The 18,174-nt window shown below is 42.9% G+C and overlaps 1 protein-coding gene across 4 annotated transcripts in view; it reads right to left on the reverse strand.

Moving 5' to 3' along the window:
- The window catches only part of ctc1 (CTS telomere maintenance complex component 1), an 89,812-nt gene extending 85,657 nt beyond the window's left edge, over positions 1-4,155 (reverse strand). For 2 of the 4 annotated variants that reach the window (XM_044098607.1, XM_044098606.1), the window contains exon 1: positions 3,940-4,152. In XM_044098607.1, coding sequence (XP_043954542.1) covers positions 3,940-3,990 — 51 coding nt within the window. In that variant the 5' untranslated portion in view covers positions 3,991-4,152. Of the gene's footprint in view, positions 1-3,939 lie in introns of all 4 variants that reach the window. The other 2 variants (XM_044098608.1, XM_044098609.1) reach the window with 2 other exon arrangements.
- Between the last annotated feature and the right edge of the window lie 14,019 nt (positions 4,156-18,174).

An 18,174-nucleotide genomic window follows, 5' to 3' on the forward strand; every position in this document is an offset into this window, starting at 1 on the left:
CCATTGTTATTTTAAATTATAGATCCTTGCAGCATGACATCACCCAGCACGTTTTAACTAAGAAAATAATAGCAATGGAGAAGGAAGTAGGTCAGTTATGGTTGAATTAGACATAGTTAACATGTAAATGTGCTGTGGAATAAAGTGTGTTTTGGTTCAGCTTAAAAATAAAAAAGGCAACCTACAAACAAACTGACAGATCATCAGTAAAGCAGTAAATGATCTGATCTACCACCACTGTGTTAGCTTGGCTAATAGCTGTGTTAGCTTGGCTAATAGCTGTGTTAGCTTGGCTAATAGCAGCGGTGGCTAATCTACCACAGCGATCACTTATTAATAAAAGCAAAATACACATCAAGTCTAAAAGCATAAAACTGTAATGAACTGAATGTTTTGCTCTATGTGAAAAATATTTGCGTGTTTCTGGTCCCGAGTCCTGATACATAAAGTTGCGTTGTTGTCAGTTGCTATGGCAACGAGTCTACTGTATTGTAAAGCCGACAGAGTGAGACAAAAAAAGAAGGAGTAGTTTTGAGTTATTTTTCCCATTAATACTGAATGAATCACACCAGGTTTCACTTTAACCAGTTCTACCGGCTCTGAACAGCAGGGAAAAAATAATCTGATTAGGGGAAATAAATCTGTGGTTCAAACTTTTGTGGCAACAGTTTGATAACATGTTTCGGATATTAACTCATTTTGTTCAACATCCTCCATATAAAATCCAAACCACTGCCAGATTATTGATCCAGCTGTTTCTATTCTGAACTAAACTAATTTATCTGATTCCTCTTCAGTTTCCGTCTCATTCACGACTCAAACTCTCGTTGTCATCATGTTGTTTATTTTCTCTGCACAGCTGATTGGTAGAAAATGTTCAGGTTGGGGGAGGGACTAGTGATGCATTCATAGGGTGTTGGATAAACCAGACTCGCAGTAATTTTGACGCCGAAGTTTCGTATTTGAATTAGAAACTTTCGCCGGATAAAAACACCAAAGTGTAAATAAATACTGGATTCAACCAAAAGAGTTCAGATTATGAAGTCTGTAAACCATATTGTCCTTCAGTAATCATTAGATTTAAATAGAGAAGATGGAACATCGACTACCTGATGTAATAGTTCACACTACACGTTAGTTCACTCCTACATTTTCCCCTGAAGACAATCTGAGAACGTTGATGTTCTCAGATTGTCTCTTGTGGTTTCATAACCGATCATCCTGTAGTGTGTGGTGTGTTACGGTAGATTGTTGTGGCGCTCAGATCTAAATCAGGAGTTTTCCCCACTGGGAGCTTTAATGCAGCCTGTTGAATGTGACAGGTAGCCAATCATAAAGCGTGGATTCTCCTCGGGGAATTACTGAGGGGAATCCCAAACAGCTGACACGGCGCAACCCGAAGTCCAGCGGACATTGGAGATGATATGTCGAAACAACATTAATGTTTATAAAACATTTGGTGTAAAGAATATAGAAATGATGAGGGGAGGAGTTGGAGCCAAATTGGTACCAGTTGATGAACCCGGTAACTTTTCAGCTGTTCTTCGTTAACGTGACATAAAAAGGTTCTAATGATTTTCATTCAGTCAGGACGTTACGCTGACACTAGAGACACATGCACTGCAGGTAGATTGTAGTAAAGCATTGATTAATGCCTGGTTTTAAAATGACTTCACTGGACTTGGAGCCATTATTTTGTGCCCATTGTTGGACACCACACGGCCCGATGGAACCCGATGGAACCTGATGGAACCAGATGGAACCGTTCTACCTAGGATTTCTGTCGGCTAATGTGTGATCTCTCAGGTTTTGAAAATGGGCCGACAATCGGCCGACAGCTCTAAGATGGTGTAGTGTGAACTGGACATTACACTGAGGAAATGAGGAAGGGAGGGTCAGTGGAGAGCAGCGGAGTTGAACCTTTTTTCATTCAGTGTCATCAACAGAAAGAGAAAAAGGCTGGAAGAGACGATGATTAAAATGAGGTTGATAGTTTTAATTTATCGTACGATTAATTGATTTATCATTTATCGCAACAGGCCTATGACGGTACCATCCAGTCTTTGTTGTATCGCTTCCAGTCCCTGGGAGAGGTCAGAGGTCAGAGGCCTTTTTGGAGAGCTTTTGAACTTTGGCAAGCTTGACACACAGATGAAGAAGGACCAGTGTGAAATTCTTCAAGACAAACGTACCTTTGGAGACCAGTCTGAAACTGATGGGAGTGCACTGGTTACAGAGATCGAAAACCTTCCAAAGTACAGATGACCTCATCTGAACTTCTCAAAATGAGATCTGTGAGTTGGACCCAAATCTGTGGATTGCTCTACAGACTTCCTGGACTCTCCCTGTTACAGTTGCATCTGCAGAGCTTTTCCGAGCTCAAACTAATAAAGAACCATTTAAGATCTTCTATGGCACAAGAACGGCTCAGTGGACTAGCAGTGATTAGTATCAACAAGGTTGGCAATCAGATTTCTTACAGTGACGTCATCAATGACTTTGCAACCAGAAAAGCCAGGAAGCTCAAGTTTATTTGTTTCTTTTCTCCCCTTTTAGTGGCTCTAGTGTCCCTTATATGAAAGTAGGCTGACAGGAAAGGGGGAAGAAAAGGGGAGAAGACATGCAGCAAATATCATCGGGTCCGGGAATCAAACCCGCGACGGCCACCAACGAGGACTCAAGGCCTCTAAACGTGGGTCACGCTGTCCCTTACGCCACCACAGCACGCACAGGAAGCTCAGGTTTAAGACGTTTAAGAGGTTTAAGAGGTTTGAGAAGTTCTGCGTAAAAAGTGACATAAATCTGTCAACTGTGAGAGAAAACGTTGTTCAGCATTTTGAGTTCAGCTTTTGCAAATTGCTGCAAACATTTATATAGTTTTAAGAACTAATTATTCAACTACATAGATTTTTAAAAAATATTTTACATTATTTCAAGTGATTGTTCATTTACATTATTTAAGTATTTTCTTGATTTTTAATTTTATTTAAATTTGTCTGTTTTTGCACAATTTAATTTATTTTTATGCATGTAAGTTATTTTTATCTGTTATTGATCTTGCACTACAAATTATTTTAAACATTACTGTTCAGTTCTTTGGAACCAAAGATTACAAAATAGATTCAACTTTTGCACTAAAATACATTCATACTGATTGGTTTTTTGTTTTGCTTTTGTTTCTGTTAACACCGCTGGACTGCATGAGTCAAACTGATAACCAATGTGGCCCTCTACATTTTAGAGGGCCACATAAAGAGAAGTCAAAGGTCACAGTTGTGAGCTTCAATGTTACTTTATCAGTTAAATCAGTTTCTAATGTATTGATAAATCAGATTTTATCAATACATATGACCTTCATGAGCTTGATGTGGTCCAAAACTAAAATGAGTTTAACACCCTGCTATATATATATATATATATATATATATATATATATATATATATATATATATATATATATATATATATATATATATATATATATATATATATATACACACACATACATATTAAACAGGGCTGTCAACAAGTTTCTATCTTATTCAGGTGGGTGAATGATCTAATCTGACCACTGATCACATTATTAGTAGAAATTGAGGGGCCCCAACCAAATGTTGCTCAGGGCCCCAAAGAGGCTAAGGCCGGCCCTGAATGTGATCGCTACTCATTGATCTGGTTCTGACCCAATGCGGTGTTTACGTAGCGAACTGAACGCTGCTCTGTAGAAACTTGTCTTGAAACATAATTTTTCACATGTAACATTAAACATATCTGCTTCAAAGGGGATTTATAGTAAAGTTTTGCAAAAGGTTTTTAACACAAGTAGCATTTTTAAACAGGCATCAACACAGCCACCTATAATTTAGAAACCTCTGCGGTCCGCAGAGGTTTCAACCAGTTAATCTGTAACACCGGAACAACTGAGCAGGTAGTACTGACCGCTTCACTGCTGGGTCCGAACCGGTCCAGGAACCGCTGCAGGGGGCCCATCCTCAGCCTCCAGGACCAACCCGAACCGGGCTGGAGGACCCCTTAGCCCGAACAGAACCGGGCCGAAGAGTCCTGCAGATCTCTGGCTCTGGTTCTGAAAGTGGCGCTAAAACTTTCTTCTTCTGTTTCTCTGAGCTGTTTGAGTGAAAATCTTCTTCTCCTTCTTCCTGCCTGTCATGGCGGCTGGCGGACCAGCTGCAGGTTCTGTTTCCGCCCCCTGCTGGTCTGGAGGGGAACAGATTTTGTGCGAAATTTTGTCTCCCTGTGTAAATCTGCCCCCCTGTGTCGGGATCGCGCATTGCAGCCAGAGAGGATCTGATCATTTTCATGGCTCTTCTGATCGATTTCTCGGTAAAACAACTCATATAATCATGCCAAGGTCGAAACATTCAGTTTAATCAGCTGTTGTTTTAAAAAGAAGCAGTAACAAAATGGTAAAATAAATTAATAAACGAGATCTTACGCTGTTTTGTGTTGTTTTAGAATCGGCAAGAGATTTGGTCTTTTTCCAACTTTTGTCTCTCAAGTCTGACAAAAAAGTCAGTCACCAAACACAGGTTTCCACCACGTTGTGTATGTTTATAATTTTTCATTCCTGATATAAGAGGCTGGAAGCAGCTGAAGGACATGAAGATTAAACTTCCTGAAAAGATGAGAGAGTTAATGGAAAATCCCTTCTAATGTTAAATATGACAGATTACTGGATAAAAGAAATTTCTAGTTGCTAATTATTAGTGGTTCAAACATACTATCACACATTACAATCATTGAGAATTTGGAAACGGTTGCTCTTTATTTGCCAAAGCAATGAGGAGAGTGGCAGGATATTTCAGCTGCCTGAAATAATCTGTTCTCCCTCCATAACATAGAAACAAATTCATTTACCAGCAAGTCTTTAACTGTGTTTGTTCCTCTCATAATCAACAATAAATCCTGTGGATTTGGTGACATTTGATCATTATTTACCAAAGTTAAAGGAAGGAAACTATTTATTTCAGCTGCCTGAAATAATCTGCTCCCCCTTTATAAAATAGGAACACATTAATTTACCAGCAAGTCTTTATTCCTCTCATCATTAACAATAAGTCCTGAAAATTTGCTCTTTATTTGCCAGAGTTATGAGGAGGGAACCAAATATTTTAGCCACCTGAAATAATCAGTTTCCTCTACAAAGAACATCCACCCATCCATCCATTTTCTTACACCCTTGTCCCTAATGGGGTCAGGAGGGTTGCTGGTTCCTCTCCAGCTGCGTTCCGGGCGAGAGGCGGGGTCACGGGGTCACCCTGGACAGGTCGCCAGTCTGTCACAGGGCAACACAGAGACAAACAAACACTCACACCTAGGGAGAATTTAGAGACCAATTAACCTGACAGTCATGTTTTTGGACTGTGGGAGGAACCTGGAGAACTTTTAAGCCTTTAAAGTAGAATACCACTAACAATCACACAGCTTCATGAACATGGTGTATGACAATACAGAATGATGGTGTTTATTTTAGCAAAGATGTCAAGTACCTTTGAAAGCTTAAATAATATCCATCAACAAGAAATTGCTTGCCAAGATACTGTCAAACTCTGCTCTAAATTCCAGATAGGAACTGTAAGTGTAAGGCACATCAATGATTGCTCCACATGTGTGTGCAACAGGTCTTCTCCCAAAACCTGTTTCAGCATTAAATGTCACCTTAATTTCTTCTGTGCATAAAACAGAGGACCCTGTGCAAAATCACAAGAATTTCTCTAGTTTGCGCTGATCTGTATTCCTAATGTACCTTTGCAGGTAAGTGAATGTTGTCTGTTCTTTCTGTGACAGGCACAAAGCCTCTGTTTGCAGCATGTCAACTACTTTTTTGTTTGTTGCTTTTTTGGACTTGTATAAATGAAGGACATCAGCTGGATGAGACAGATTTAATGCAATGTCTTTGAAAATTTCATTAAAGCAATCTATGATATACTTTGGTTCTTGTAATATGACTTTATGAGCCATGACTTGTATTGCTTGCTTGATATTTTCCCGACATGAAATGCTGTGAGCCCCCATCTGTGAAAACAGATCCAACAAATTGTCCTCCTCTTCCAGTACACCATTGAGAGCATTCTCGATGGTACTTCGCTCGCTCTCTGACAAATACTTAGAAAAGGAGGACATCAAAACTTCTTCTACTGCTTGAAGACCAAGTACAGAGGCAACTATGAATGCCTTGGACAACCTGACTGGAAATATACCATGATCAATGAGTCCTTTTGCCCAAATTGTGCATACCACCTCTCTTTCGAAAAGTCTGGTCTGAGTTTTGGCATCCTCTCCTCACAGAGCTCCAAGAACTGCTCCCAGAAAGCTGTATACACATCTCTTGACACTCCACTGTTGTCCACAGCCATTTCATTATTAAATTCCATTATACTTTTGTCCATGAACAAATTAAGAAGGTCATCTATGACCTTGGCACGCCAGACATGTGCATTCCTTGGTTCTTTGGGATGTACTACACCTCCAGTAGAAGACGGTAATGCATCATTTTCTGTTGAAGGGATCATGTGTAATGCAGCTGTTTGTGGAGCCTGGAATATAACATGAACAGTACATTTTAGTTATTCTACATAACATAACCAAGAGTTCTAAAAGAAATAGGATATATATTATATTTTAAAAAATCTTTTGTTTCATTATACAAAGAACTCTAAATTTTATGGAAGGTTGTCAAAACAAAATGAAAAGCCTTATCAAACTAATTTAGGAACTTCATTACATAAGTGTAATCTTATTTTTATTAAAGCAAACAAATGAAACCTTAACACAAAACACTTCTGAAAAGTTTCCATCTCAGGATGACTGTCCATTATGGGAAGCGTAGAAGAAAGCTCACCATCATCATCTGACCTTGACCCTATTTGAACTACTCCAGAATCCTCCGTCTCATCCAGACCATTAATGCTGTTGAAGTTTACCATCACTGTTTCGGTTTCTTGCATTACCACTGGGTTTTCCATATTATCAATTCCATAGAAATACTCAGTTTCCTGGTTTGAAGGACCAGGTGTTGAATGCAAGGCAGGATGTAAAAGTTCGACATCGTCATCAATGACATACACAGGATCATGACCTTCAGTTCCATCTGGTAAAGCTCTGTGTTGTGGACTCAGCGATGCTTCATCTCTGATAAGGTACTGGCTTGAGTGCCCCGCTTCCCCTGACGTATAGCCTTGCAAAGACTTCATTGAAGTTAATGGCTAAGCAGAGCAGAAGTTGAGTGTTGAGCAACTCTTCCAACATTGGGAGGCTATAAGGAAAAAAAGAAGAAAAAAAAAATTATACATAGACATCCATAAGATTGTGATGTCAAATAATACTACATCCAAATATAAACTCTACAACAGGGGTGTCAAACTCCAGTCCTCAAGGGTCGCAGTCCTGCAGTTTTTAGATGTGCCACAGGTACAAAACACTGGAATGAAATGAGTTAATTACCTCCACCTTGTGTAGACCAGTTCTCCAGAGCCTTAATTATTCTATTCAGCTGTGCTGCAGCAGAGGCACATCTAAAAGTTGCAGGACACCGGCAAGACTGGAGTTTGATACCTGTGCTCTGCACCTTTTAACAGTTTTGCTTAGATATTACCTGTTCAAAGAGATCATTTTGGTCCTCGGATGAATGCTCCAAGTCCTTGGTGCACAAATAAAGCCGTACCATTTTCAATTTAAATTGTTCATATAGTTCAGAAAGAGTACTGTCTAGAGGTACAGCTTGTCTTTTAAAGTCACACATGCTAAGTGTGAAGTCCATAATTGATTCCTTTGATGATAGTCCACCAGGAAAAAACAACTCTTTTGCAGTGGTCATGACTTCTGACACAGTGGTGGTTTTCTCCATTTCAAGGTGTCTGGTTCCACCTCCACATTTAGACCCAACTTGGTGAAAATCCCCACTTTGAAAGTGCAGCCATCCCACTTCAATTCTGCGTTTTGATTTCACCACGTTGCCGTTTTTAGGCCTCGCCATCAAGCCAGAATTTCTTACAGATGTTTGCTGGGGTACTTCGACATGTCTTTTGCTCCTCATCCGCCTTGTTTCAATTGTTTGCCTAATTCTGTTTAAAACACCTTCCTTGTCAAAATTAGCTTCCATTTGTCGACAAAATGATGCAATAGCCAATCGGTCGCCATATGAAGGGACATATCTTGAAAATTCTTCATCCGTCATCACACAAATGACCTCTCTGTCAATCTGCAATTAGATGTGAAAATGTACAGATTACAAGTACTTTTTATACTTAATACAGTAAACTTTTAAGTAAATACTGTGCAATACTTTTATATCACATCATATACGATTGTATAATGTTTTGCAACATGCTGTATTGCAGGGGTGGGCAATCTTGATCCTCGAGGGTCACTGTCCTGCAGCTCTTAGCCGTCTCCCTGGTCAAAAACACTTCATTGGAACAGCTGGCTCACCTCCCAAGTGCAGTCAGGTTCTCCAGAGTCCTGCTAATGACCTCATTATTTGACTCAGGTGTGTTGAGGTAGAGATGCAGCTAAAAGTTGCAGGACATCGCCCCTCAAGGTCTGGAGTATTATATAATCATTATATTTGGAAATTGGAGTAGTGGTCAGTGGAAAAGAATTTTCCTTTCAGGACAACAATCTTAAAGTTAACTTAAATTACTACCTAATGACCGAACATAGTTTTTGTACAAAAGTATCTAGACTTATAATTAAACAAGGTGTAGTCTTACTATAAACTTTAACTGAATGTGTCATCACCTTATCCACTTTCATCCGATTTATGTCATCTTCTGCAACATGCCTTGAACGAAGGAAGGCTTCAAGATCCTCCTCCATGCATATATACAATAATTTGGAAAATGTAGAACAAGTCCATAAATACATATTTTAAAAACAAAGTTTTCAAAATACATAATGTACACAATTAATAAAACTACAAGAGTTTAAACTCATAAGTATTTCAGTATTTCAATGTCACTTTTCTGCCGGGCACCATAAATTACATAAGCTGCAGCGTGTGTGTGTGTGTGTGCGTGCGTGCGTGCGTGCGTGCGTGTGTGTGTGTAAGCAGCTAAAAGAGATAGAGAAAAAGACAGAATCTACAATAGAAAGAAACTAAGGTAAAAAACTAAAATAAGCTCCCCAGAGCAGCCCAGCCATCCTAGTAAAGCAGTGCCTCTCAATTAAAGTCCTCAGTGTTAGGGTTAGGGCTCTGCATGTTTTAGATGTGCCTCTATTCCAGAACAGCTGATCCAAATGATTGCATGACCATCAAGAAGCCTGTTAATCAACCTCAGATTCAATCCAGGTGTGTGGCAGAAGGGACACACCTAAAACATGCAGGTCAGGGGGGCCTGAGGACTGGAATTGTAGTAAAGGGGGAAACAGGAAGTGGTCAAGGGGTCCTCAGACTGTCTGGTGCCCCTAAATAATGCTTGAGGTTTTTTTTCCATTCCTTTTACTGTCTGATGGTGTTGACAAAAACTTTGATCGCTATTTCAATTGAGTTGAAAAATATATAAAAATGATTTTTAATTCAACTTACTGCAATTATAATTGTTTATTTGGATATTTATACTTAATTGTCATAATATATTATTTTAGTATTCCTTTAATTACTTTAGACCAGGGCTGTTCAAGTCCATTTCTTGAGAGCTATCATCCTGCAACTTTTAGAAGCAGCCTAACTCCAACAGACCAGGGTCAGCTCTAAACGGGCCTGGAGAGGAGCCACTCATCTGATTTAGGTATGTTGGAGCAGGGATGCATCGGAAAATTGCAGGATGGTAGATCTCAAGGACTCTGCTTTAGACTATTATAATGTACTGAGTTCTACTCCAGGTCAAGGGCTTTTACAGACACCTACTACATAGTTTAAAATAAAAAGTATTCAGCAAACACCATGAAAACATATATTGTTGTGCTGACATTGCCCAGGTTAGTTTTAGTATTTGAAGAAATTATATTTTGTCTATATTTTATTGAAATTTTGTGCTTTATCCAGAGGACATGTTTTGTCCCTCTTCTCAAGAATCACTGATATCCATCTATCCATATATAGACCTATATATAGATATATAGATATATAGATCATGTGGTGCTGAAAAGGTAGACATGGGTGTGTATATATACATTAATCTTCCTTGTGATTGTATCTGGTATCATATTTCCCAGGTGGCTGTAATCATATATGCCATGAATGTGCAATTTATCAGTTGTTGTCTAAGCAACCGTGACCTGAAGGCATAACCAGTCCGTAGCAGGTCCCGCCACGAAAGTTTTGCTGGCTTTGATAATTCTCATGTTTCAGCATCATTTAACTGCCAAATAAAGAACGATTCTGTATTTTTAAAGATGGTGTCAGCCCTGCCATAAATCCCCGTACGTTCTATATATAACAGTGACACCGTTAAACTAGTGGAGTAGTGGAATGAAGTAAACTTTAGCCTGATTAAGTTGTATAGTCTAGTTATTGTCATTAAAAAAATGGTCGTCAACAAAATAATTTAGTTATCATCATCGATAACGAAATTAACCTTGCATCCCCCACCTCTAAGCAAGATGTCTGAGCTACCTTTTCTTCCAACAGACACGATTCATATTTGACATAGTTGTCATAAATGAAGCTAAAGATATATACATATTACCAAGCATACAGTATTTATGGTGAATTAAGATTATTTACCTGTGCTGCTCCAAAATGAACCGCTGTCCCAATGCGAGGGAGGGAATGTAAAGGCGCGGGAATCCAAAAACTTTTGCGAGGGAACGCAAAAGAAAAAAAATTCCCCATGTCCCCTAGGGGGCTCCGTACTCTTCTGTAGATCTGAACAATTTCTCCAAATAAGAATTAAATCCTGTTGTGAAAAATCTGAAATAAACCCTTTGGATTAAAAAAAAAAGCAAAGTGAAAAGTCCAGATCTGAACCTAATTTTGAGTGAGCAGAAGATTACATATACATGGTGCATATTTAAAACAGATGATGTCACAAAAATCACATCCAGACTTAACTGGACTGTTCTAGTGTAAATAATAAAAAGAAAAACCGTTAGGTGTTCAAAGTGTAGTAAGAACAATACTGAACTGTTTTAAAAAATAAAGCATTGAAGCATTATTTTTTAATGGCAATATCCTGGTCTTTTTGGAAGCGTAGTGTCAAGTCGGTGTTAGTAAATGAGCCAGACACAGAGATCACATAGTGAGAATGTTTTAGGTACAAATACAATACACCTTGGTGACTTCCAAGACGAGGTAACCATCCAAGGAAAGCTTTTCCTTCTGTAGACAGAAAAGCTTATGCAATTACTTCTACACTTTATATCAACTCCATTAGAGGCCAACTGAGTAAAAATGGCCTTGGCAAGACCATCAATCTGATATTTTGGGTAATTTCTTTTCCAAATTTTTATGTTCTTGCTCTTGCAGCTTTTGCTTTTGACATATAGTGAAAAGTTTGAAAGTTACAGGTTAACCACATTCTCTATTAAAATGTTCCACAGTTTTGTACCATTAACTGACATAAAAATCTATAGGGTCTACATTTCCTTGTTGAGGTCCAACTCATGTACGGCCATGTTTATGTCATGTGGGTTCAATGTGGTCAGCCCACATGGTCTTCTGATGTTGGGCCCACAATACTGAAACCATATGGGCCCCACACAGTGTAGCCCGTTTCTATCCCTTTCCCAGTTAGCCCACATTACTGCTAAATAGGGCCCATACATTTAGCCCATATGGGTCCCATGTTAGGTAAACCATATGTGTCTCATGCAGTTTGCCCAGATAAAACCCATGCCCACTCATTACCCATGTACCCCACAACAAACTCATGCATGCTGGCTGGGATGGAGGCTCTGAGAGTCTTTATAAGACTGAGGGCAGCCAGACCAGTTTATTTTTACTAAATTATTATATTTAGCTAAATATTATTGCTGAGGGGCACAAACAGGCCTTCTGGCATACAGATTTAAAATTAAAAAATTAAAAAATTAAAAACTCAAAAAGGGCACTAGGGGCATCAAGGATAAAAAGGGCAGGGGCTCAAGCCCCTTCTGCCCCCACCTCTGCACGTGCCTGTAAGAAATAATACTTTAACAAAAAGCACATTTGTAATTCTGTTACAAATGTGAAGATTGTGATGATCGTTGTTTATGTGAAGATTCTTTCTCTCCCCATGTATCTGTAACAGGGTTTTAATGTAACAATGTTGTAAATGTGAAGTTTGTCAAAATGTGTTTATTTGTTCTTTTAATTTATTTTTTTAGATGTTTCTTTAGACCTCCTCTAAATGCAAACTGGATTCACCTGCTTTAAAGGCCAGAACATCCTGGTCGGTCAGTTGGTCTGTGGCCATGGCGAGGTAGTTTAGGGGTGGGCAATCCTGGTCCTCGAGGGTCGGTGTCCTGCAACTCTTAGAGTCTCCCTGATCCAACACACCTGAATCTAACAGCTGAATCTCCTCTCAAGTGCAGTCAGGTTCTCCAGAGTCCTTCTAATGACCTCATTATTTGACTCAGGTGTGTTGAAGTGGAGATACATCTAAAAGTTGCAGGAGACCGGCCCTCGAGGACCAGGAGTGCCCACCCCGTGTCTACCTCCTCCCTGTAAGCGGCCTCATCATTATCTCTGATGAGGCTGATCACCGTTGTGTCGTCTGCAAACTTGATGATGGTGTTAGAGCTGTGGACAGGTCTGCAGTCGTAGGGGAAGAGGGAGTAGAGGAAGGGACTCATCACACAGCCTTGTGGCACTCCAGTGTTTATGATGATGGTGGATGAGAAGAACATGAGGACCAGTCGACCTCATGTTGAGGTCGACTGGTCAGGAAGTCGAGCAACCAGTTGCACATGAGTGAACTGATGCCGAGGTCTGTGAGTTTGGTAATGAGTTGTGATGGGATGACAGTGTTGAATGCTGAACTAAAATCTAAGAACAGCAGTCTGGTGTAAGTGTTCTTGCTGTCCAGGTGAGAAAGGACAGAGTGCAGCGCTATGGAGACTGCATCTTCTGTGCTCCTGTTCTGCCTGTATGCAAATTGGTGGGGGTCTAGTGTGGGAGGCAGACAGGATCTGAAGTGTACTAGGACCAGCCGCTCCAAGCATTTGGTAATGATGGGGGTAAGGGCTACCGGGCGGTAGTCATTGAGTCTGGTTGGGTTGGGATTCTTGGGGATTGGAACGATGGAGGTAGACTTGAAGCAGGTTGCTACCACAGCGTGGGCCAGGGACAGGTTGAAGATGTCCGTCAGCACTCCTGCCGGCTCCCCAGAGCTCGTTCTGAGGACACGTCCAGGTATGCCATCAGGACCTGCAGCCTTGTGGGATTTAATCCTGCTCAGAGCCGCTCCTACGTCAGTGGGGAGGAAAGTCAGTGGCTGTTGGCCTGGGGTGGTGGCTGCTTTGGTTGCAGTTGTGGTATTCCCTCTCTCAAAACGAGCAAAGAAGTTGTTAAGCTCGTTGAGGAAGGAGACATCAGAAGAAGCGGGGCTGGTATTGGGGTTCTTGTAGTCTGTGAGAATCTGAAGGCCTTGCCACATACGTCGGGGGTTGGAGTTAGAAAAATGATCCTCCACCTTCCTTTTGTAGTGATGTTTGGCCTTCTTGATTCCCCTCTTCAGCTCAACCCTGGCTGCACTGTAAGTCTGTGCATCCCCTGACCTGAAGGTGATGTTGCGGGCCTTCAGCAGGAGATGAACGTCTCGGTTCATCCAGGGTTTCTGGTTGGGGTACATGGTCATGCGTTTGTAGGTGGTGACACGTTCTATGGAAATGTGGTCCAGTACAGATGAGGCGTACTGATCCAAGTCTGTATGGTGGAAAATAGTCCAATCTGTATTCCTGAACCGGTCCTGGAGCACAGGGTCCCTCTGGCCACACCTTTACTGTCCTCACGGTAGGTTCCACACGTTGGATGAGTGGTAAGTACCGAGGTGTGAGGAACAAAGAGAGATGGTCTGATTGTCCGATGTTGGGGAGGGGTGTCGCATTGTAAGCTTCTGCATCTGGTGAGATCTCATTAAAAAACATATAACGTTGTGTTCTGTGTTTTCCTGTGTTTATTTTGAAGTTTCCTGTGTGTCTGAGTCTCCGTGTTGTCCTGTCTTCCCTTGATTAGTTCCCAGGTGTGTCTCGTTCCCTGATTACCCTCTTGTGTATTTAGTGTCACCTGTGTGTGTCTGTCTTCGTCGGGTCCTACGTCTGCTAACGCCTTGTTTCTGGTTACGTCAATCAACGTCTTGTTACGTCTTGTCACGTCAGTTTGTCCATAGAAAATTTCCTGTTGCTACCTGTAGAGAGCATTAGCCTTCCGCTCAACAGTGCTGCCAGGTCTGTGGACTGTTTTCTGTTTATTATTATCATTAAAACTCCTCATTTAACCGTATCTGGGTCTGCTGCGTTTACCTCACCACCGCTTCCACCACACCACAAAACATGACAGAAGGACCCGACCACAAACGAGGTGAGGTAGCTACATTTTTGGCCCAGTTGGACCGGGAGGTTTTCCGGGGGACGAGACTGGCCTTGGCTCCCCCCGGATTCGCTCCCGGCCGTTTTTCCCGCCGGGGAGAACAACCTCCACAGTTCGCCCGGAGAAAGCAGCGTGAGCCGCCGATGAACTCGGCCCCTCGTTGCTTGCCGGAACCACCACCTCTGCAGTTAGTCCGGAGAAAGCGGCGTGAGCCGCCGATTAACTCGGCCCCTCGTCGCTTCCCGGATCAACCACCTCCGCAGTCCACCCGGAGACAACGACGTGAGCCGCCGGTGGATCCGGCCCCTCGTCGCCCTCCGGGAACGTCACCTCCGCTGCCGGCCCCGAGGATCCGCGCCGGCACTCCTCTGCTGCCGGCCCCGCGGATCCGCGCCGGCACTCCTCCGCTGCCCGCTCCGAGGCGCTTCGCCGGACTTCCTCCGCTGCCCGCTCCGAGGCGCTTCGCCGGACTTCCTCCGCTGCCCGCTCCGAGGCGCTTCGCCAGACTTCCTCCGCTGCCCGCTCCGAGGCGCTTCAACGGACTTCCTCCGCAGCCGGCCCTGAGGCGGCTCAACGGACTTCCTCCGCAGCCGGCCCCGAGGCGGCTCAACGGACTTCCTCCGCTCCTGCCCTCAGTAAGTCCCCAGTTTCCTAGTGCCAGTTCCCAGTTTCCTAGTGCCAGTTCCCAGCTTCCTAGTGCCAGTTCCCAGCTTCCTAGTGCCAGTTCCCAGCTTCCTAGTGCCAGTTCCCAGCTTCCTAGTGCCAGTTCCCAGCTTCCTAGTGCCAGTTCCCAGCTTCCTAGTGCCAGTTCCCAGCTTCCTAGTGCCAGTTCCCAGCTTCCTAGTGCCAGTTCCGAGCCTCCCTGTGCCAGTCCCGAGCCTCCCTGTGCCAGTCCCGAGCCTCCTTTTGCTCCTCCCGAGTCCCCCGAGACTCCTTGTGCTCCTCGTCGCCGCCCCCGTGCGGCCCCAGAGACTCCTTGTGCTCCTCGTCGCCGCCCCCGTGCGGCCCCAGAGACTCCTTGTGCTCCTCGTCGCCGCCCCCGTGCGGCCCTAGAGACTCCTCGTCGCCGCGGACGGCCGCCGGACAGCCTCCGTGGTTCCCGCCTCCTGCGCCGCGGACGGCCGCCGGACAGCCTCCGTTGTTCCCGCCTCCTGCGCCACGGACGGCCGCCGGACCGCCTCTGTTGTTCCCGCCTCCGGCGCCGCGGACGGCCGCCGGACCGCCTCTGTTGTTCCCGCCTTCCTGTGCTTCCGCCCACCCAGTTGGGTTTGTTTTGTTTGTTTTTTGGACTTTGGACCCTCGTGTCTCCGCCTATTTGATAGGTTGTTTTTCGTTTTTTCCATAGACTCTGGCCCCCCGTCCAGCTCCCCTCCACCCACCCTTGTTGTGTTTTCAGTTTTTGGGCGTCTGGGAGCCGCCCGTTAAGGGGGGGGTACTGTCGTGTTCTGTGTTTTCCTGTGTTTATTTTGAAGTTTCCTGTGTGTCTGAGTCTCCGTGTTGTCCTGTCTTCCCTTGATTAGTTCCCAGGTGTGTCTCGTTCCCTGATTTCCTCTTGTGTATTTAGTGTCACCTGTGTGTGTCTGTCTTCGTCGGGTCCTACGTCTGCTAACGCCTTGTTTCTGGTTACGTCAATCTACGTCTGGTTACGTCTGTGTTCGTCCGTATCTGCCTGTTGCTACCTGTGTTGAGCATTAGCCTTCCGCTCAGCAGTGCTGCCAGGTCTGTGGACAGTTTTCTGTTTTTCACCATTAAAACTCCTCCTCACCTCCACCACCGCAAATCATGACATATTGGAGTCTTGTTTTATTTTCAATGTCTTCCAATCAAAACCAAATAGAATGAAATAAAACCGTTGGTGTCTTCTAACCTCACTTTCTCCCCTTCACAATAAAAGTATACGTTGGGGTGTGAAATATACACATTGTATACACCACAATACACTAAATTATGGAAATCAGTTTGTATATTAAATGTTTTTAACCATTTTATTGGTGGCGTTCAGACAGGAGGAACATGCTCTCATAGAATAGCAGCCAGTGAAGTTAGTGAGAGGTTGACCAATCCCAGGTGAAGTTCAAATCGCTGCTGCCTCACCTGCTGCATTTCCCAGCATTTGAATGGAAAGATGCAAAAATTCACCAATTTTGAAGAAAAATTATAAAAATTGGTTAAACTAAATAAAAAATAAATACTCCCCAACCACCGGGCCGCGGACCGGTGCCGGTCGGTGGACCAATTGGTACCGGGCCGCGCAAGAAATAATTAAATATGTCCGTTCTATGTATTGAGTCTGGAGGAGCTTTTATTTTGAAAATCCTAAACCAGATCCTGTTGGTAACGTCTTGCTGTTGATCCTTATAACAAACAAACGCACCCCGTCCGCTGAAAATTTACGAAGGGTTTACCGGTCCGCTGTACTAAACAGGTTGGGGACCACAGGGTGAAAATAGTGTAACCCTTTCAGTGTGAGATGAGACCTCGCTGTTCCTTAGACTCTGCGTTGTGTTTTTCTTTAATTGTTGTTGTCTGAAGGAAACTTGAGGCAGGAATCGGACACACACGGGTTGCGATCGTGGTTCAGATCGTTTATTCGGACCACCCGACAGCGCAGCGGCTTCGCCTTCAGAATTTACAGCAAATACTTCAGAATTTACAGCAAATACTGACGTGTCAACATGAAAAGAAGAAAAAGACAAAACGATACAAAACTAACTATTTGGACATTAAAAGTAACAATTGGTTACATTGAGGAGCTGGCGGTCAGTATTGCTTACCTTCAGAATTCACAGCAAATACTGACCGTTGTACTGCCAGCGCACCGTAACGGACGCCAAGTACGGCGTTCTTTAACGGACACACTTTACCAACTTCCACAACTCAAAGAACAAATCTAACATTTTGGTGACATCCGCTGACATATTTAAGCTACTGTCCTACAATAGCAATATAAATTATTTTATTATATTTTTCCATTATGACAATTCATAATGGAAAAGAGGCCATTGCCTCCCCTGACCCACGTCACTGGCTGAGACGCACCTGCAAGCTGCTGCTCACCAACCTTGCTGCCTGTCGCCACCTGGTGGAGAACTGACAGATGAAAATGGAGCAGATCCCAACATCAACACCAGGCAGTTTATTAAATTAAACTCTCTGGAATAACACCAATTCTTCTGGGAAACTAACTCTCCTACCGTTGAATTAGACTAAGCAACTGTTTAATTAACTCTGGATTTTTAATGCTGGAAACTTTTGACTTGCTGTGCAACAACCAGGCCACATTTATAGTTACTTAAATCACCTTTCTTCCCTGTTCTGATGCTCAGTTTGAACTGCAGCAGATCATGCTGCATACTGCCATGTGATTGGCTGATTCCATATTTGCATTAATGAGCAGTTGGACAGGTGTACCTAATAAAGTGGCCGGTGGGTGTACATCCAGTTTATTTATAGATTTATTAAGTTAGTTTTTCTTGTCATCACTATTCTAATATTGTAATAAATAAATCTATTTCATAATGTGATGTGAATATTTAAGTGAGCCTCTGGTTGGAAAGTAGCAGGCGTTTAATGACTAAACATGGTTGTTTTCTGGTTGTTTTATTGCTAGTTTTCCTCCTGGAAGGAGCAACATGGAAGGAAGCCCCGCCCAGCTGGAAGTGCACGTTCACCGTCCTGATGTTAACAGGAGTTAGTGGGCGGGGTTT

The sequence above is a fragment of the Gambusia affinis genome, linkage group LG18, assembly GCF_019740435.1.
Source record: "Gambusia affinis linkage group LG18, SWU_Gaff_1.0, whole genome shotgun sequence".
In the NCBI taxonomy this organism is placed as follows: domain Eukaryota; kingdom Metazoa; phylum Chordata; class Actinopteri; order Cyprinodontiformes; family Poeciliidae; genus Gambusia; species Gambusia affinis.